At 39.3% G+C, this 21,336-nt stretch overlaps 1 protein-coding gene across 1 annotated transcript in view; it reads right to left on the bottom strand.

The window, feature by feature from the left end:
- Nucleotides 1-8,546: 8,546 nt before the first annotated feature.
- The window catches only part of vangl1 (VANGL planar cell polarity protein 1), a 53,175-nt gene continuing 40,385 nt past the window's right edge, over nucleotides 8,547-21,336 (bottom strand). The window contains exons 6-8 of the mRNA XM_020510604.2: nucleotides 17,552-17,684; nucleotides 15,702-15,936; nucleotides 8,547-12,467 (exon numbers count right to left, since the gene is read on the bottom strand). Of these exons, the coding sequence (XP_020366193.1) occupies nucleotides 12,207-12,467; nucleotides 15,702-15,936; nucleotides 17,552-17,684 (629 nt within the window). The 3' untranslated portion in view covers nucleotides 8,547-12,206. The remainder of the gene's footprint in view (nucleotides 12,468-15,701; nucleotides 15,937-17,551; nucleotides 17,685-21,336) is intronic.

The following is a 21,336-nucleotide window of genomic DNA, read 5'->3' as shown; positions in this document are numbered from 1 at the left end:
TTGCGATGGATTGCCTCACTTCCGGGTTTCCTCCGTAGTGCAATGTATATGCGGTCGAGTTCAATGTGTTTATTAATAGCATGCTTCGTGGAGTGCCATGCTTCCAGGGATTCTCGTGCTTGTCTCTGCCTAGCCTGCCCCAGGATCTTGGTGTTGTCCCAGTCGAAGTCGTGGTTCTCCTTGTCCATGTGGATTGAGATGAGTGAGTACTGGTCGTGTCTTTATGTAGCCAGTTGGTGTTCATGTATTCTTGTTGTTAGTTTCCTTCCTGTTTCCCCGATGTAGTGTTTCTCGCAGTCTCTGCAGGGGATCTTGTAGGTGACATTGGTCCTGTCCATGGCGGGGAGTGGGTCTTTAGTTCGGGTGAGCAGTTGTCGTAGGGTTGATGTGGGCTTGTGTGCCACTCTGATGCCCAGCGGTCATAGGAGTTTTGTGGTGAGTTCTGACGTGTTCCTGATGTAGGGTAGTGTGATGAGTGTGTCGGGGCGTGTAGAATCTTTCTGATGCTGTTCCATTAGGCATCTCCTGACCCAGTTCTTTGGATATCCATTATCCTTGAACACTTGGAAGAGGTATTCCACCTCCTCTTGGCGTAGTTCCATGTTGCTGCAGTGTGTTGTTTTCCTTTTAAACAGTGTTAAATAGCGAACACTGTTTAAAAGGACAACACACTGCAGCAACATGGAACTACGCCAAGAGGAGGAGGAATACCTCTTCCAAGTGTTCAAGGATAATGGATATCCAAAGAACTGGGTCAGGAGATGCCTAATGGAACAGCATCAGAAAGATTCTACACGCCCCGACACACTCATCACACTACCCTACATCAGGAACACGTCAGAACTCACCACAAAACTCCTATGACCGCTGGGCATCAGAGTGGCACACAAGCCCACATCAACCCTACGACAACTGCTCACCCGAACTAAAGACCCACTCCCCGCCATGGACAGGACCAATGTCACCTACAAGATCCCCTGCAGAGACTGCGAGAAACACTACATCGGGGAAACAGGAAGGAAACTAACAACAAGAATACATGAACACCAACTGGCTACATAAAGACACGACCAGTACTCACTCATCTCAATCCACATGGACAAGGAGAACCACGACTTCGACTGGGACAACACCAAGATCCAGGGACAGGCTAGGCAGAGACAAGCACGAGAATCCCTGGAAGCATGGCACTCCACGAAGCATGCTATTAATAAACACATTGAACTCGACCGCATATACATTGCACTACGGAGGAAACCCGGAAGTGAGGCAATCCATCGCAACGGACTCCAGAGTTTAAAAACCAGGCGGGAAAACACACCGACGCTTCATCAGAGACTGCAATGAGGATGTTACCAAGCACGGTAACGAAACGTCTGCGGAACAACAAACCAGCTTGGCGAGCCAACTAACCTCAACACCCACAACCCGAGCTACAGATCTACTCCAAAACCTTATTTATGAAGCCTCTTTCAATGAGTTGTTTAGTTGACCACCACAATATATGACTGGATATGACAGGACTTAGCACTACCACTTGCTGCTTCTGTCATTTTGCACTTGAGCAGTCCTCAACTGTAGCTTCGCCAGGCTGACATCTCACTTTTAGGTACAGCCTGGTGCTGCTTCTGGTGTGTGCTCCTGCACTCTTTATTGAACCATGTCTGATCCCCTGGCTTGATGGTAATGATAGAGTTGAGGATATATCAGGCCCTGAGGTTTCAGATTGTATTTGAATATAATTCTGTTGCTCGTGATGGCACAAAGTGTCTCATAGATTCCCAGTCTTGAGTTGCTAGATCTGTTTGAAGTGTGTTCCATTTAGCATGGTTGTTGTAGAGATAAAGAAGAGAGTGTCCTCAATGTGAAGTTGAGTCTGTGCGGTTGTCATTCCTATTGATACCATCTCAATACCCAGTTTACCGCTTCCATCATCTTTTCTGAGAAAATTATTCCAAAGTTCATTTCATAGTTAGATGTATTCTGACTGATAATACCACAACACTGCTTTTGGGCTCCATTATCAAAAACTGATTGGGATTAAGATTAAAATCCACATTGTTGCTTGGTTACCCCATAAATCTCATGATAAAACATGAAAGTCAGGAGTGCTGATATTACTGAACTGGGTTGTTTTACTTTTATCCTTTAATAGTGATGATCAATAAAGTTCTCTAAAATAAATAGGTACAAATTTTAAAAACAAGACTGAGCACTTGACAGAGACTCCAAAATTGTAGAATGTAATCTCAATCATAGACAAACTCCCCCAAACAGTCTCAATTATTGAGCAGGTAGATAAATAGTCCTGCTCCTCTCCCACAGGTATTGAGATGCCTAATTTAGAAAATATTTTAAGAGAAAACACTGGTAAATTATTTGGTGATCGTATCCCTGTAGGGCATAGATTAGATTGAGCATTTGATTGTATAGAGTTTCAAAATTTATTGGAGCTCATCCTGTGCTGTTACAGCCCTTGCTCCATAAACTTATAAGGGAAAGTGGAGTATTAATAGTCTCAATTAAACAGATATAAGTTTTCCCAAAGTAAGAAGCAATCTCTGTCAAGAGGCTTGTGCGAGACTTTTTAATTCTTAGGCGGTGATAAAGTTCCCAGATTAAAGCCCAGTTCATTCTTGAACTAATCCTTGGAGCCACAGCTTTCTGCCCTTACTTTGGCATTCACATCCAGAGGAGGAGTGAGGCTCTGGGCTGTCACAGAATTATAATGTAATAAGGATGAAGTTCCAGCCAAGTTATCTTATTTAGATGGCACATGTTCAGTTTACAAAACAGATAGTGAATTTGATAATATTGATTGTATTCCTGATGCATATTAAAACTTATTTAAACAGGTGGGGTGGCACAGTGGCTCAGTGGTTAGCACTGCTGCCTCACAGCGCCAGGAACCCAGGTTTGATTCCATGCTCGGGTGACTGTGTGGAGTTTGCACGGGTTTCTGTCAGGTGCTCCGGTTTTCTCCCACAGTCCAAAGATGTGCAGGCTAGGTGGATTGGCCATGCTAAATTGCCCAGAGTGTACAGGGATGTGTGGATTGGGTAGGTCACGGGGGGGATGCTCTGAGGGTCGGTGTGGACTTGTTAGGTCGAAGGGCCTGTTTTCACATTGTAGGGATTCTATGATTCTAGGTGACAGTTAAATGGACTTAATCCAAACCTATACTCATTTTGAAAGTTCACACACTCTAGTCAGTCATTACTGGATCAGCTCAATGAAAGCTCATCTCATATTTTACATTTTCATTATAATCATAAAGAATTTATCAAGCTTGCATAAATACATCCAGCCCCAACCTCCAAAACTACACACATGAAATAGAATTTGATTCTTCATACATATTTAAAATACCTTGTGACTGAATGAAACTTTACTTTCAGGCCAGCAAAATCAATTTATAAACAAAGTACCACTCATAATCCTGACTCTTTCTATGATTATCAGGTGATCCTAGTTTGCTAACGGTTCAGAAGACTGCATGACAAAATGCTTTGCAGAAATTCACCAAATATCTTGAGACAGCATCTTCTAAACCCACAATCACTTCCATCTGGAAGGACAAGGGCAGCAGATGCATGGAAACACCACCACCTGCAAGTTCCCCTCTAAACCACTCACCATTCTGACTGAGAAATATATCACCATTCCTTCACTGGTGCTGGATAAAAATCAAGGAATTCCTTCTCTAAGGCCATTGTGTGTCTATCAACAGCACGACCACAGCAGTTCGACAAGGCAGCTCACCACCACCTTTCCAAAGGCTACTTAGTATAAATGCTGGCCAGCCAGTAACACCCAGTCTATAAGCAAATTAAAAAAACACACAGGAGTCTTTTCAATCCGTTGAGTCTGTTCCAGTGTTTTTTTCAAAGAGAGAACCTGTCAGTCCTATGTCCTTCCACCTTAACCATCTTTCCCATTTTGTTTCTCTATGTATTTATCCAATTTCCTTTTGCAGACTAATTCAAACCTGCATCCTCCACAATCTCTGGAAGGAAGCATCTTCCAAATCCTAAACTCTCTATGTAATGGTTTCTCATGTCTGGTTCTTTTGTCAATTAATTTTATGGAGTTAAGTTGGAGATATTCAATAATCACCACTTCAGCTGTTGGAGAAAGTTTCTATTCATTCTATCTAAACCATCAAGTCCCCTCAGGCCTAAGGAGAACAACTTCAACTTCTCTGTAGTCCTTCATCCCTGGAGCCAATACAGTAAATTTCTTCAGAACCTCATACGCCGCCTTCTGATCCTTCTGGTACCCAAATTAGAAACCATTATCACAGTTGGGTCAAAATGTTTATATAGGATCACTGTAATAGCACTTTCCAAACATATGTACGACATCACCAAGAAGAAGGCATCATCGTCAACCTCATGATCTGCTCCAAATCTCTGACTGTCCTGATTTGGAGACATATCAACATTTCATTATTACTTGGTCATATTCTTGAAACTCCCTCTGTAACCAAAATGTACCTACACCAAATGGACTATAAAGGTTAAAGGAGATGGCATAACATCTTCTCAAAGGCAATTAGGAACGGACAACAAATATTGGCTGTTGACACATTCACATCCCTTAAAGAATAATGAAACACTTTCATTCCTACTTATTTAACATATAATTTCACTGCAGTTAATCATTGCCTAACATTCACTGCTGATCAGCATTTTTAGATATATTACTTTCAAGTCAAAAACCACAGTACTTTCAGGATTCCAGTCACATCTGGTAAAATCTTGATTTTGTGGTTCAGTTTCTGTTATTGGTTGTACAGTTATAGTTTAATGAGAGTTGATACAATTATTTTATTGTTGGTTCTTCTTTTCGTCTTTTTATTTAAATATGTTCCATTGGGTGGGTCAGGTTTTCTAACATCTGTGGGGAGTGAAGGTATTTTTCATAACTCACACTAGTCCTAGTCTCTCATTAAGAAAATTAGAGGCTTGCAATGATATAGTTTGTGAATATGAATCATTGGAAAATGATTTAAGTCCTTAAACTATTTTGCAGCCAGTTTTTTTGCCATAAATTGATCTCATTATTTCCTGGTAATTGTTTATTGTCCCCTAATAATCTTAAAGTTGCATGATGTTATTTATCTTTTAGAGTAGGTGCCGTTCCTTGGCTACGTGGTTTACAGGTGACAGATTGTTGATGCTTGATACATTTTTCAGCTGCATATTTCACAAGGAAATCTTACAAGCTGTGAGCATCTATGCAGTTAGAAAAAAAAAAATAACATTTTCAGGTTCAAATCATTACTTTAATTATCTTGCTTCATTCCTGCAGTTTGAATTGTTATTTGAATCTAGCACAAGGTAACTGCTTTGTTAATCCATTATTTGGCATACCTTGGATTTCTTCATAAGCAGTGACGACTAAGTTTCCATAGAGGCTACATTGTCATATTGCAGAATTCTCTCCTGTGAATGTCAGTGATATTAAGTATGCTGTTGTAGTCATGGCACAAAATACTATAAAAACAGACTTGATAATCCACTTGGAAAAAGGAAATTTCAATTACTATAATGTATCAGAATGATTGTACAGCTGGCATTTCATCATGTCAGATGATTATAAGCAACTATATTTAAGCAATGTTTAAATACTTTCTCATTAAAAATTAAGATTGAAAACACTGCAATGCTATTTCTCTCTTCACAGATACAGGATTAATAGTTCAGGATCAATGATCATTCATTATTACTTGCTGATGATCATTCATGGCATATGAGAGGAAAGTTATTTTTTAAAAAAAGAGTTTATTCCATACAGAGATAACACAGTGTGGAGTTGGAGGAACAAAGCAGGCCGGACAGCATCAGAGGAGCAGGAAAGTTGACATTAATTTTCCTGCTCCTCTGATTCTGCCTGGCCTGCTGCATTCCTCCAGCTCCACACTGCGTTATCTTGGACTCCAGCATCTGCAGTTCTTACTATCTCTTATTCCATACAGAGCATGTATTTTAGTATTTTACAGGCTTCACCTGTTTTTGCAAATTTACATGGCTTATATAAAAATACCAAACACACGCCCATGAACATTGATAGATTGAATTTTAGAGCAATTTTTTTTATTACTATCTTAAAATGATTTTGATTATGGCTTCTTATCTGATATGAAGTGGTTGTGTGCGGACAGACTCCTATTTGTGTCAAGTGCATCGTTTTTTTTTAAAAAAACAGGAGGAAACTGGCCAAGATTTTGTTGGGCCTGTGCGAGTTCAACTACTGATCTTTTAACAAAGTCCAATGAAAGAAATCTACCCACCTGGATTGTTGGTCTGACTTCACGGGCCAAAATTTCTGCAGTTTCATTCCTCTGAATCCTACTTTGTTTTAATGTACTACAATTCACCTATCATCCTTTTGATTTCTAGATTTGATTTAACATTAAAGGACCAAATTTATGATTACTAAAGATGAAATGGGTTTAAAGGTTTGAGAGCTTCTGGCACCATGTTAATTGAGTAATTACTCCTCAAGATTGTAGGTTTTTGAACATGAGACAAGGTAGACTGATTTTTCTGGTTTAACAAATATTCAAAGGGTAGCTTTGAAAGTGTAAACATGGCGAAGAGTCACTGACTGGGTGCAAAGAAATAGAATAGGATCAGAGATAAGTGACAGATGCATTTCATGTGATTAAATATTATTTATTCAGACTAGGGAGGCAAAGAGTGATATACAACTAACTAGCTGTGGGCTATAGATCATGACACTGCAGAGAGTAATGGGAGTAGTGGAAACCTTATTGAAACTGAACATTGCAGTGAAACAGCAGTAAGAAAGTGTCACCAAATCTTGACATGAAATGTTTGATTACTATTAGAACACTCTGGAGGAATTGTAACAAAATTTCACTAGACTGGTTCCTAATACGTCCCAAAGGATAGATTGAGCAAATTAGGGTTAGGTCTTTATTTCTTGGATTTTAGAATAATCAAAGGTGAAGCATTCTAAATTGTTGGATGCTAGTACGGATAGATGATGAGAAATATTGCTCCTGTTTGGAGAATCTAGAACTTGGAGTCTGCCTTTGGATAAATGGTTGGCCGTTTAAGACTGCAATGAAAAATTTTTGCATGCAGAGTTGTGAATCTTTAGAATTCTCTACTTGAAAGAACCTTAGTTGCTCAGTTGTTGAGTATATTCAGTACAGGTGAAAGACATTTGGACATGGAGATGTGGGATAGTGTGGGCTGGCAGCATTTAGGTAGGTTAGACATTGTCTTGTTGAGTCATAGATCTAGCTATTTCCTATAATGTTACAAGTTGAGCAAGAATATCAAAACAAAGGAAAAATGCAGAAAAACCCAACTGACCTAGTGGCCAGCTCAAGGCACCTGAATAATTAAGAGATGGCAAGGCCCATGTGATTCTTAACATTGAAGATGCAGAGAAAATTTTCAAGGTCTTCTATGGAATAAATAGCACAAGGCATCCAACTATAAATAATATTTCTATTGTCATCAGCCCATAAACGAGAGGAAATTGACTGAAAATTGGAAGAGGGACATTGCACACTCTAAATCTAGATTCTAGACTCATTCCTGGAATGAGCTGCTAATTGTACAAAGAAAGGTCGAATAGCTTAGGTGCATACCCATTGAAATTTAGAAGAATGAAAAGTAATCTTTCCACTAGGCCCATCATAGTCTTCTGGACACCAACATTATATCTCAAATTGATGAATCTTTAGAGAAGGAAATCTGCTATCTTTAACTTCATGCAACTCCAGACCCACAGTGTTGTGGTTAATTATTAACTACCTCTGGTCAATTGCGGATGGGCATTTGTGCTGTTTTCCTTTTCTTTCTCTCTCTTATTCACTTTGATTTCAGATGGCAGGTATTCAGTATCCAAGCATATATATGAAAGCAAACTACTGCAGATGCTGGAAATCTGAAACAATCAATTGGTGAAAGATCACAACCTGCAATGTCAACACTTCTGTTGTTTCTGTCTTCACAAACACTGTCACCTGCTGAATATTTCCTGCATTTTGTTTATCCCTCTAGTCTCTTTTTATTTCTTTACTTGCCCTATTACCCTGGCCTTGACAATACCTCAAAACATGATGTGTTTCTAAACTTGATCATTTAAGTATCAGTACTGACCTGCAATGTACTATTCCATCACAGTGATTTGGAACTGTAATGCTCCAATGTATTATTTCCTACTTTTGATATACACACATTCATTGTACAGCCAGATAGATCATGGTGATCTCAAAACCGTGAATAAAGATTTTACTGGTTATAGATAAGTCAAGAGCAGAGTTGGTTGTACTCCAGGAAACGAAGGTATGTTGTTAAATCTGCTAACAAATTTGATGTCGGCTTGAAGTGAATGCATTGAATCAGATGCCCAACTTTTTACTACCTTACATAATCACAAGGACAACAGTGGCGTAAGCTGCAGCTGGGTATCACCGTCTTAGGGATACCAGGAATAGTTAGTCAAAGCAGCCAATATCCAAAAAACTAATAAAATAACTTTTACTGACAAACAGAGTCAGGTCAACTCTAGTTTTCCTCTTTATTTTTTCAGGAGACTCCATGTACAAAACCTGATGTGGAAATAACATTTTGCAGTTTGTTACAAAAATGTAAAATTTAGAGAATGATTCCAAAAAGAAATAAATTACTAAGGCTACATACACACACGCAATTGTTAGTGTCTATCATGCACCTATTCAATTGAAGTAGATTTAAAAACTCAGTAACTCCAAATAATGACCCTAAAATTCACAAATTCTTTTCAGTACAAGGTGCAGAAGCTGGTGGTTAGTCCTTGGCTCTGTTACAAGGATAATCAATAGAAATCATTTATAAATCAGTTCCTGTATAAAATTAGGTGTGTACAGTAGTTACATAGTGACACTTCAATAACACTTTCACAAGACTAGAAATCTCACGTGAGTTTACCAATCAATCTTACAGCAATGAATTTGGCTGTCAAAATCCTATAGGATCTTGTTTCCAATTTTTTTTTGCCTTACAATGATGATAATGTGTATATGTTGCATTTTATATTCAGAGACCACAATGTCGCAATAACACAAATAAACATTTGTGGTGATATTTCTGCTAATCCAGGAGGCCAGCTTCTTAGTGCACAAACATTCTAATCCATTCAGATAAACAGAGTACAGAACTGTATATATAGCAGATTCTAGTTGCTTTGATGCTACAGAATGTAACACTTAAATAATTTAGATCTGTAATCTGTCAACCTCTTCTGCCGGTAAATACCCACTGAAAATAAGAGCATTATTCTCAAGGAAATACCAAGAAAGATTGAGATTATAGTTTAACAAATTAAAGCTGGTGTTTTCCATTAAGAATCCTGTTTACTTCTTTTCACAGGAAAGTCAGAAAGATTTAATTATGACCTCTTTCCCCATTGATTCACAAGATGGAATGTCACAGGACTATCTTTGGCAATGGTACAGTGGTTTGAGTAGGTAGCACTCTTGAATTCTAAGAGGCTGAAAGACTATTGGGGACACGTAGGAACAGGAAATCAGAACAAGTATAATCTTACTGAATGGCAACAGGAAATGGTTCGAAGAACAGTGGCACAGGTATCAGAGACTGTCCAATGCAGATTGTGTTTCTTCAGAGTGAAATACTCCTCTGGATTTCCAGCGCTCTAAGACATACCTGTGAATCTGAAGATAATTAATTTTATGCAGTTCTTGCAAATTTTTAGCAGAACGAGGGCATTTTTATCTCATGTCATATACATCTCACTCTATAGAACTTTATTTACTTGAAATGCACACAATAAATACCTATTAAATTAAGCTTTTGGACCCACAGTGTTTTCCCAGGAATTGTTCATCCAGCGTGCATTTGTTTTTTGTGGTTACATTTCAAGTGATAAGTAGAAGATTGATTAAATCAACAATGTGTTCAGAGGAATGCTACATGAAATTTGAGGTAGTTAACCCTATCACAGAGATGATGCATAAGGAAATGCATTTACCACCTGTCTTGTAACAGAACAGACTCTCTTGACTTAGCAATTAACTTATGTATTTAAAATTGATGAGCCTGTGTGCAAATATTGTTCCAGTCATATTGTATTCCACTAGTGGAAACAGAAGATGATTCAAAAATCCTTTAAGGCCATACCTGGGAGGCAAGTTTTTTTTTCTACTCTAAGTTCAATCTGTACCTGTTTCAATGACACTGTGCCTAGCTCCTACAGAGATCTCCTGGTCCCATGCACATTCAATGCAATTACATTCTAGTCAAATTGTGTAAAAAAACGTAATGTTAACTTTGTAGGCCAGTTAACCAATTCACTTCTACTCCTCTGTCTACAGCATCCCGCTCCCCCTGCTTACTTTGCCCTACATTTTCACTCCTTATGTGCAAGATAGGATTCTAAAACGTACTTCAGCTGCCATGTTCACTGCAATACTACTTTGCAACTGACTAGATAGTAGAAGCATGAATTAATCAATGTCAAAATAATTTCCATCCCAAAAGACAGTATTTAGCTTTTATGTGTTGCATGATCAGTGGCCCAGTTCAATCAAATTTTCAAGGAGGCGACTTTATACCTCAAGCTACTAGGTTGCCAGTCTTGTGTGCTTGGCATTGCACTCTGTTGTGCAAATGATTCAGTAATTAAAAATTATTAAAGAAAACTGAACAAGGAGACAGAGAAAGATGTCCTGAAATGACACATCAATCAATACAGAAAAACCTTTTCCTGCACCAATTAACTTGTATGTAAATTAAAAGACACTGAAACTAAACAATAGAAAACAAATGATGCTGTAAGATCAATTAGTAAATTCATTGCCATACAGGATTTAGCTTTGGGTAAAAATAAGCCAAACACATTTGTGATGCAACCAAGTTTGTGTTTAGAAGGTTGCTCAGCACAGTCTGATATGTACATTGGACAAATACTGTACTCTGCTCCTGATTGGATAAAACATTCTTTACAAGACGTCAATTAAAAAAATTGCTTAAAACAAGTTCTGTTAAAAAATAAAATAGAAGATTCAAAGGCCACAACCGTTAAAAAAAGTTAAAAAAAGTAAATTATTTTTCAGAATTCTGACAGCAAATATTTTTGTATAAAAATTCCTTAAGTGGGAGCGCAGTGCATTGCGGGCAATAGATGAGCCAGCAAGGCACATTTTGCATTGCACTACAAGAGGTAAAAATGTGAAGGAAACGGATACAGAGTCCTCAGTTAAAGAATGCAGTTTCTACTGGGCAGATCCCAGGATATTAAACAAGGTGAAAATATGGAGTATTTTACATGCTTGAACCTTTCAGAAATACATGTTACTGATTTTAGTGTGCATGAGTGTTTAAAAGAAAATCACAATAAAATCAACCTAATGGTCATTCTTTGCTGTACAAATGTGCTCTAATGTCCCAAACACATCTTAAGTGTTGCTTTATTCAAGCACTTCCCAAGCCCTCAAAGTGATGTAACTGAGATTATTTCCAATTTAGTGTTAGTTTTGGGGAAGGGGTCAGTGGGTTGAAAGGGAATTTCTTCCCTATCTTTACATTACCTGCCTAAGGTAATACATCTACATAAACTCCACATATTGGATAAACACTATCTATTGTAACAATGCTTACACTGTGCAAGTCTACATTGGTGAACCAAATCTTCCAAGCATATCATCTGGGAAAAGCTGGTTTTCTAGAACACTAGGACTGAAAAGATGGGACTTATCTACATCTTCATTTGCAGAACAGTTTGCTAGAAATCACCATCTATAGCCAGTGTCACCAGTCTCTTCAAATGAAGGCCCAAATCTCTAGAAACACACACACACAGAGCTTCCAAAGAACTTTCTCCAGAGGGCAAGATGGTCTACATACAAAGAACTGAGTCTCTAGAAACAAGTAGAAAGACAGTGCATTTCTCTCAATACAGAAAATGTTCAGTTTCTAGAGGTCCATTGCTATAATGCTGGTATCTGGGAGTAGGCTGATACAGTTCCCATCAATTAGGGTAAAAGAGGCAAGCACATGATAGGTGGAGTACCTTTTCTTGAAGATTTATACCAGAAAGTTTAGGTCTCCAGCATTTAGGAAAAGAAATCTAAACATGGTCAAAATATAAAACCCTTCCCCATCCAAAGTGCAGTTGGATTATCTGACTGATCTGCCATGTTTGTCCTTGCCATGAATCGTTTACACTGATGTCTCAGACTGAAGACGCAGTACAAACTTGTGAGATTTTGGATCAATGAACTCCTCAGAGAGTTTGATGAAAGGGATTTTTTTCACTACGACTATCAGGCTGAAGTCAAGACATTTCAGAGTGAAAACCAAGCCATCCTTCAGGCCATTGGTCACAGCCTCTTCGCTACTCAATGTCCACTGACTGGCCAACCATCTGTTCTTATCATACTGGAGGGTAGGTCCTGGGTTCAGATAACGCTCCAAAAAGGCCTATAAAAGAATAATATCACATGGAGGGAAGGTGACAGTTTTTAAAACAGATAAAATAAAGCTTCATTACACAAGTAAGCAATTACAGAAAATGTGAAATGATCAACAAGATGTGGAACATCTGAAAGATTTCTGACATAGTTCACAAAGTAAATTCCAAATAATTCCTTAGCTTTAGTAACTTTCCAGCTTTTAAAAATCTCATTCATACATAAACATAGAAGTTCAAAAATGAACTTAAGAATTGAAAGCTTATGGTTAGGAATTTAGTTTATTCCAGAATGTTAATTCTGGTAATATTTTAATGTAACCTGTTTCATACACTTAAATACATTGCTGAGTGCAGTTACCCTCAATGAGGACAAAAATTCTCCTATGTACAGAGATTTCAATAAAGTGGATTATTTAGATGCATAAATAGATATAAATGTATAACTGGTAGCATTACTGGTTAATCAGTAAATACTGCAATAGCAAAGAAGGATATTAGCTCCAGTGAAGTGAAATCTGTGTGGGTAGAAATAATGGGGGTTGTATATATACTCCAAACTGCAGTGGTAATGTCAGAGAATACACTAAACAAGAAATTAGAGGGGCAAGTAGTAATGGTACAGCTATAATTATGGGTGACTTTAATCTGCATATAGATTGGGCAAATCAAAATTAGTAATAGAATAGAGGAAGAATTCTTGGCATGTGTACAAGATGGTTTTCTGGATCAATATGCTGAGGATCCAACTAGTGAAGAGGCTGTCCTAGACTTGCAGGCATTGTGGAATAAGAAAGGAATAGTCAGCAATTTGACCACATGAGGGCCCTTGGGGAACAATGACCATGATGTAACAAAATTCTTCATTTAAACGGAGATGACACTTTTGATTCTGAAACTGGGGACTCAAATCTAAATAAAGGAAACTACAATGGTATGGGGGCAGGCTTGCTATGCTAAACTGTGTAACATTTCTTTAAATGCATAGGTAATGGCAAACATTTAAAGAACGCATGGAGGAATTACAACAATTGTTTATTTCTGCCTGGCACAAAAATAAAACAGGAAAGGTGGCCTAACCAATGCTAAGTAGAGAAATCAGGGATAATATTAGATCTAAGGAAGTAGCATACAAATTGGCTGAAGAAAACCAGCAGACCTGAGGATTGGAGCAGTTTAGGTGTCAGCAAAGGAGGATGAAGGGATTGATTAACAGGGGGGAAATAGGGTATGGTAATAAGTTTGCAGGGAAAGTTATAATGGAAACAAAGAAATGGAGACTCAATTAAATACATTTTTTGGTTCTGTCTTTGCAAAGAAGGACTCAATAACCCCACAATGTTGGGGAAAACGGTCTAATGAAAGTGAGGAACTGAAGAAAATCAGTATAAGTAGGGAAATTGATGGGATCAAAGGCTGCTAAATCCCTGGGGCCTGATATGCTACATCCCAGAACCTTTAAAGAAGTGGCCCCACAAATACCAGATGCATTGGTGATCATCTTGCAAGATGCAACAGACCCTGGAACAGTTCCCATGGAATGGAGTGCAGCAGCTAATGTAAACCCACTATTTTAAAGAAGGAGGTAGAAAGAAAACAGGGAATTACAGAATAGCTAGCATGACACTGGTAGTAGAAAAAATGCTACAGTCAATTGTAAAAGATTTGATAACAGAGTACTTGGAAAACAGTGGCAGGATCGGACAGAGTCAGCAGGGTTTACAAAAGGGAAATCATGCCTGACAAATCCATTGGATGAGGATATAACTATTGGAGTTGATATGGGGGAGCCATGGATGCGGTTTACTTGGACTCTCAGAAAGTTCCACCTAAGAGATTAATATATGAAATTAAAGTACATGGAATTGTGGCTGGTATACTAACACAGAATCCCTACAGTGCACAGAGGTCATGTGACCCGACTCAGCCCCAGTCTGTCCCTTTAACTCTGTATTTACCATGGCTAATCCACCTAAACTACACATCCTTGGACACTACTGGCCAATTTAGTACTGTCAACCGCCCAACTTGTACATTTTTGGTCTGTGGGAGGAAGCTGGAGCATCTGGAGAAAACCCATGCAGACACAGGGAGAATGCACAAATCTCCAAACAGTCTACCAAGGTTGGAATTGAATCCAGTCCCTGGTGCTGTCAGACAGCACTGCTAATCATTGAGCCACCATGCTGCCCTTTGGTGGCAAAAACAGGAAGGCAGATTATTATTTGAATGGCGATATACTGAGAGAGGAGTTGGAATGAGACCTGGTGTCTCTGCACACCTGTTGCTGAAAGTAAGCACACAGGTGCAACAGGCAGTGAAGATGCCAAATAGTTGGCCTTCACAGCAAGACAGTACGAGTCCAGGACAGGGATATCTTGCTGCAATTATATAAGGCTTTGGTGAGACCACACTTGGAGTACTGTACGCAGTTTCTGTCTCCTTATTGGAGGAAGACTGTTCTAGCTATGAATGGAGCTCAACAAAAGTCTGCCAGACTGATTCCTGGATTGCAGGACTGATGCACGAAGAAAGACTCGATCAGTTAGGATTATATCTGCTGGAGTTTCGAAGAATGAGGGGGGGATCTCAGAAACATAAAATTGCAACAGGACTAGACAGGATAAATGCAGGAAGAATGTTCCATTGACTGGGGAGTCTGTAACCAGGGGTCACAGTCTAAGAAGGCAGGCCACTTAGGACTGAGATAAGGAGAAATTTCTTCATCCAGTGAGTGGAGAGTCTGTGAACAAAACATGTTAGAGGCCAAAACACTAAATCTTTTCAAGAGGAATTAGATCTAGTTCTTAGGGCTAAAGGGATCAAAGGGTATGGGGAGAAAGCAGGAAGAGGGACGGAGTTAGATGATCAGCCACAATCACAGTGAATGGCAGAGCAGCCACAAAAAGCCAAACATGTTTTTATTTTCTCCTTCATTCCTTTTACTGAGCTAAACTGCAGACAAGAACCAGATTTTTCACCTTGAGTATTAACTTCCCCATACAGTTCTTGAGATACAGATAGAAAGCCATTTTTGACAGGTAACAGGGTCCGTTGTGTAATTTCAACAATTAATACCTAGCTTGCAACCTTCTCCATTTAAAATAAGTCTTAGCAATTTACATTTTGGCAAAATTATTAACTCTGATGAGGATTTGCATTAAAAGCACATTTTTCTGGTGTGCAGACTTTTTTGGATCAGCTATTATTTGCACTGGTACCCTAGATAACAGTTTATGAAATACCTTTGGGGTCATGTTGTTGGTGACACAGAATGCCAGGTGTTGCAGGATGCTTTCCATGGTATGGTAGTGCTGCTGTCTGGTGGTACGGAGATACTTCTGTAATGCTCTCGCCATTGAAGGGAAGATAGACTGTGCTGCATTCAGAGGATCCATCACCTCTCCAGGAGCTTTCTGCTGCTCATCATCCTGAAGCCGCCGAATGTGAGTAAAAGCCTCTTCAACTGCTACTACTAACCTGAAGAAACACAAGATAAAGAGAAAGCAGAAATGTTCAATTTTCTGAACTTTTCTGTTAAAATAGCTGCCTGTGTCCATGCTTTATTCCTTTGAGTGAAATGTAACAGAATGAAAACTGACTATGTCACATGAGAAATTATGATATAAATGTTACGTTCAGTCACCAGGTGGTTAAAATAGCTGCTATGAACTATCCAGTAGTAAGTATGATAAGAAATAATTAGGTTATGTACAAAGTAGTTTTTAGCTAAACATACTGCAGTGGAAGTAGAATGCTTTTGAACATTTTAGGCCATTTAATCAGGTTAATTTGAATATCAATCTGCTCTAAATCCTTGCACAACTGGCAATTTTTGAAAAATGTAGGTCATCTTGGTTACAATGTAACCAGAAATAATGGATAAAATGACCAAAACGATCCATTTGTCCCAAGGTGAATGGTACAAAATGTGTGGAGGGTAAAATTCCTTTTTCAGGAGGCTCAAAAAGCACTTGACTGAAAGGGTCACCGGACCCGAAACGTTAGCTCTAATTTTTCTGCACAGATGCTGCCACACCTGCTGAGCTTTTCCAGCAACTTCTGTTTTCGCTCTTGATCGAAAGCACCATCATTATCCCTTCCACCCAATACAGAAATCAGGTAAGTTTAATGGAGGCAGGGTGAAATCTACTACCTTTAGTTTCAACAGCCAGTCAAGTTTTGTTTTTATGTTCCTTGAACAAAAATTGCATTGAGCATTGTCAGGAGCTTCTTTCTGTTGAATGTTAAGAAACATGACTCCAAAGGCAGCTAGGTTTGTGAAACTGCATGAAACATACCAGCAAAGTTCAGCTGAGATGAGTTGCCAAGTCAGTTCTCTCTTTCCTTTGACAAACATAGTTTTGAATGCAGGTACCATATTAGACTGAAGGGCACCATGGCCTACAATTTCAGTTGAGCCAGAGTTACAAAAGGGCATCATCAGCCTGTTTGGATCTGTGCACCATAAAGATATTATGCCTGCATTTTTGCACCAGACCAGGACCAGGACCAGAATTTTCTGTAGAGAAACTTGTGTAACTTGAAGGCAATAGCTGCGTGAAGAATTTCGCCACAAGTTGTGTGTTTCTACTATGGTCTATGCACAGGTGTACTCTTGCCCATGTCCCTGCACAATCTTAATTTTGAGATCCCCCCTAGACTGCTGAGTACAAGTTGTCATGCTTCTCTCATTTTAATTTCATCAATATTCAGCTAATTACATACTTTAGGCCACTGGGCCTGCCTTTTGGAAAATAAGAGATGCTGACGAGTACCCAGTCAAGTATGTGCTCAAGCACATTTCCTATTCTGTCCACCTGAGATCTGATGCAAATTTGTCTGTGTTGGGTCAGAAGGTCTTACTGTCCACACCATTACCACAATACCACTCATTCACATCAAATTAAAATTAACATTCCCTTTAAACTAAATCAAAATTCACTCTGTTCAATCCTCCGCTTCTCAAACAGGATAGCTCTACTCTTTCTGGTTACACAAAACAGAAATTTAAAAGGGTGTTCCTTACAGTACATTTCCAGATTTTTCCATGTTGAACAAGCCTATTTGTGACATATTAAGATACTGCCATTACCTTGCACGCCGCTTCCTCACCCTCCGATCATGTTCTGCTTCCTCATAGTACAGCTCATTGTGACTTGAATCACGCCTTCTCGCTGCTGCGGCAATCATTGCACGAGACTGTCCAGCTGCATTGTTTCCAGGACCTAGAAGTAATTACATGGCAAGGGATAAAATAAATACGGTTTGTGCAGACCATCAACAAGTGATCAACCGATGGTTGTTGAGGCAACCTGCGTGCCATATCTTTACCTAAGAAGTTTGAGGCTGTTGACAGAATGTCAAAACAACTGAATAAGTTGCAAGCTTCAATAAATTGCACAAGTATTGATAATTCATGATACGTAAATCGTCATTTTTAACATCATATCTTAGAAATCAGTTTTTAAGGGCTGTAACAGTGCGGTTGTAAACAAGTACGTGGGTTCTTTTGCTATTGGTTTCAATTTAAAAAGCAAAATGATCTGTCATGCCTGGCTTCAGCAGCATTATGGATGCACTCATGAGCTGTTGTCCAATGACATTTGCTGAAGAGTAATGGTGTATGGAAAATTAAACAGGGTAGCATATCAATGGGAGAACAGTATAGCACCATTTCCCTGAAACAGACTGTGCTGGTAAACAAATAAATGAAGATAGTGAATGCCATATTCATTTTAAAGTCAGAAGACACACAACACCAGGCTGTAGTCCAAAAGGTTTATTTGAAATCGCAAGCTTTCAGAACGTAGCCCCTTCATCAGGTGAAGTGAGAGAGAAGCACACAGACACAGAATTTATGGGCAGAGAGATCAAAAGATCATACAAATGGTGAGAGTGGAGTGTTGAAAAATAGGTCTACACAGGTGATCCGAAGTGTTAATCTCTATGAGTAAAGTGTCAAAAGCTGAATAACAAACAAAGGGATGACCTTTAATCTGATTAAACGAGGCAGAGAGATAATTACAAAAATATTAAAATAAAGTGGTACTAGGCACAAACCAAATGACTAGAATAACATGATAGGTATAAGAGTCGCATACCGAGGGTCTAACCAAAGTCATAAGTAATCCAAAACTGTACAAACTAATTAAGTTAGAGAGATCATAACAGTTTATCCAGGTGATGGTTACAAGATAGGTCAGTAAGGAAGACTTTCCAGATACAGAACAGTGTGGCGGGGTCACATGTAGCATGACATGAACCCAAGATCACGGTTGAGGCCGTCTTCTTGGGTACGGAACTTGGCTATCAGTTTCTGCTCAGCGATTCGGCATTGTTGTGTATCTCGAAAGCAGGCCTGGAGGATGCTTACCCAAAGATCGGAAGCTGAATGTCCTTGACCGCTGAAGTGTTCCCTGACTGGGAGGGAACATTCCTGTCTGGTGATTGTTGCACGGTGTCCATTCATCCATTGTCATAGTGTCTGCATGGTCTCGCCAATATACCATGCTGCAGGGTGTCCTTGCCTGCCATATATGAGACAGGCAACATTGGCTGAATCACATGCCTCTCTGCCACGTATGCAGTGGGTGGTATTCCCGCATATGATGGTAGTTACCATGTCAATGATCTGACATATCTTGCAGAGGTTGCTGTGCAGGGTTGTGTGGTGTTGTGGTCGATGTTCTCCTGAAGGCTGGGTAGCTTGCTACGAACAATGGTCTCTTTAAGATTTGGCAGTTGTTTGAAGGCGAGAAATGGAGGCAGAGGGATGATCTTGGTAAGATGCTAGTTGTCACTAATGACACGTTGAAGACTGCAAAGAACATGACGTAAACTCTCTATTCTGTGGAAGTACTGGACGATGAAGGGTACTCTTATCAGTCGTATCCTGTGTCCATCTTCAGAGGAGGTCGTTATGGTTTTTTTACTGCGGCACGTCGGAACTGGTGATCGATGAGTTGAGCATCGTATCCTGTTCTTATGAGGGTGTCTTGCAGCATCTTTGGTGTCTATTGTGCTTGTCCTCACTTGAGCAGATCCTGTGTATGTGCAGGGCTTTTCCATAGGGGATGGCTTCTTTAATATGTTTACGAAGTGCAACATCATGAGGTTATCCATGGGCTTACGGTAGAGTGAGATACTGAGGTGTCCATCCTTGATGGAGGCGTATGTTCGAGAATGAGACAGATTTTGAAGAGTGGTCCATGGTAAGTCTGATGGTATGATGTAGCTTTTGATATCACTATGCAGTTGTTTCAGTGATTCCTAGCCAGGAGTCCAAAGGAAGAAAATGTCATCGATGAATCTGGTGTGTAGCGTTGGTCGGAGGTCCTGTGTGGTGAAGAAGTCTTGCTCGAACTTTTTGCATGAACATGCTGGCATATTGGGGACCCATGGCTGTTCCATGTGCTTGGGTAAAGATTTGATTGTTGAAGGTGAAGACATTGTGGTCAAGGATGAAATGGATGAGTTGTAGGAAGATGTCTGGAAATTGGCAGTTGTTGGTACTGAGTACTGAGGCTGTTGCAGCAATGCCGTCGTCGTGAGGTATGCTGGTGTAGACTGCTGAAACGACCATTGTGACGAGGAATGTTCCTAGTTCGGCTGGTCCGTAGGTGCTGAGCTTCTGTAAGAAATCTGTAGTGTCACGACAGAAGTTGGGTCTCCAACACCACTGTATTTTTAATATTTTGTAATTTTCTCTCAGCCTCATTTAATCGAATTATAGGTCATCCCTTTGCTTGTTATTCAGCTGTTGACGCTTTACTCACACCATCCAACACTTCAGATCGCCTGCAGGGACTATTATTATTCAACACTCCACTCACATCGTGTGTGTGATCGTTTGATCTCTCTGGCCATGAATTCTGTGTTCTGTGTGCTTCTCTCTCACTTCACCCGACGAAGGGGCTACACTCTGAACGCTTGTGATTTCGAATAAACCTGTTGAACTATGACCTGGTGTCTTGTGACTTCTGACTTTGTCCACCCCAGTCCAACACCAGCATTTCCACACACACACACACACACACATATTCATTTTACCCCTGAAGCATACCTCCATCAATTTATTCTCATTTTAACTGTCTTTTATGCTTGTAAAATAAACAGTTTTTTTTAAAAACAACTTCATGTTCTCTTACATAAGTATAGAAAATTTCCACTCGTCGATATAACCAAGGACAATGTAATGAAGCACAACATTGCTGTTTCAAACTACTGGAATTCCCTCCCTAATGGCAATGTGGTTCTGCCTACAGCAGTTCAAGGCGGTAGCTCACTACGACCTTCTCAAGTGCAACTAGGGAGGGGAATAAATACTGGTCAGCCAGGGACGCCCATGTCCCTCTTGTGAATAAAAAGTAAATATGTATTCACAGAAATTAAACTCTTTTTCTATGCCCCATTTATGAAAACTGAGAAATCTCTTCATAGTTTCTGAGAACAGTATCACAATATGAGGCATAAAGAATATTTAAATGAGGAAAATGAGAGATTGTTCTGGAAAAATGTATAATAACAAGTTCAGAGAAAAATACCCTACTTGTTTCCTAATTTCATGCGAGTCAAACCTCTCCTTAACACAGAAATGCATCCAGAACTGGAAACTGAATAAAAAGAAATCTAATTTAAGGATTAGCATATCCAATATGACCCTCACTCATTTGAAGCTCTGAATCAGGGATGGTCAATAAATGTTGGCCTATCCAAAGACACCCACATTCCATCAATGAACAATTTTTAAAAATTCCAACTATAGAAGAATTTTTTGGACTTTAAAAACTTAAATAATTTGATAGCCAAATGAAAAATTTCTTGAGATAGTAGGAACTGCAGATGCTGGAGAATCTGAGATAACAAGGTGTAGAGCTG

Source organism: Rhincodon typus, chromosome 11 (genome assembly GCF_021869965.1).
Source record: "Rhincodon typus isolate 14 chromosome 11, sRhiTyp1.1, whole genome shotgun sequence".
In the NCBI taxonomy this organism is placed as follows: domain Eukaryota; kingdom Metazoa; phylum Chordata; class Chondrichthyes; order Orectolobiformes; family Rhincodontidae; genus Rhincodon; species Rhincodon typus.
Note: the sequence above shows the minus strand (reverse complement) of the source record. Positions and strands in the feature narration are given on the sequence as shown.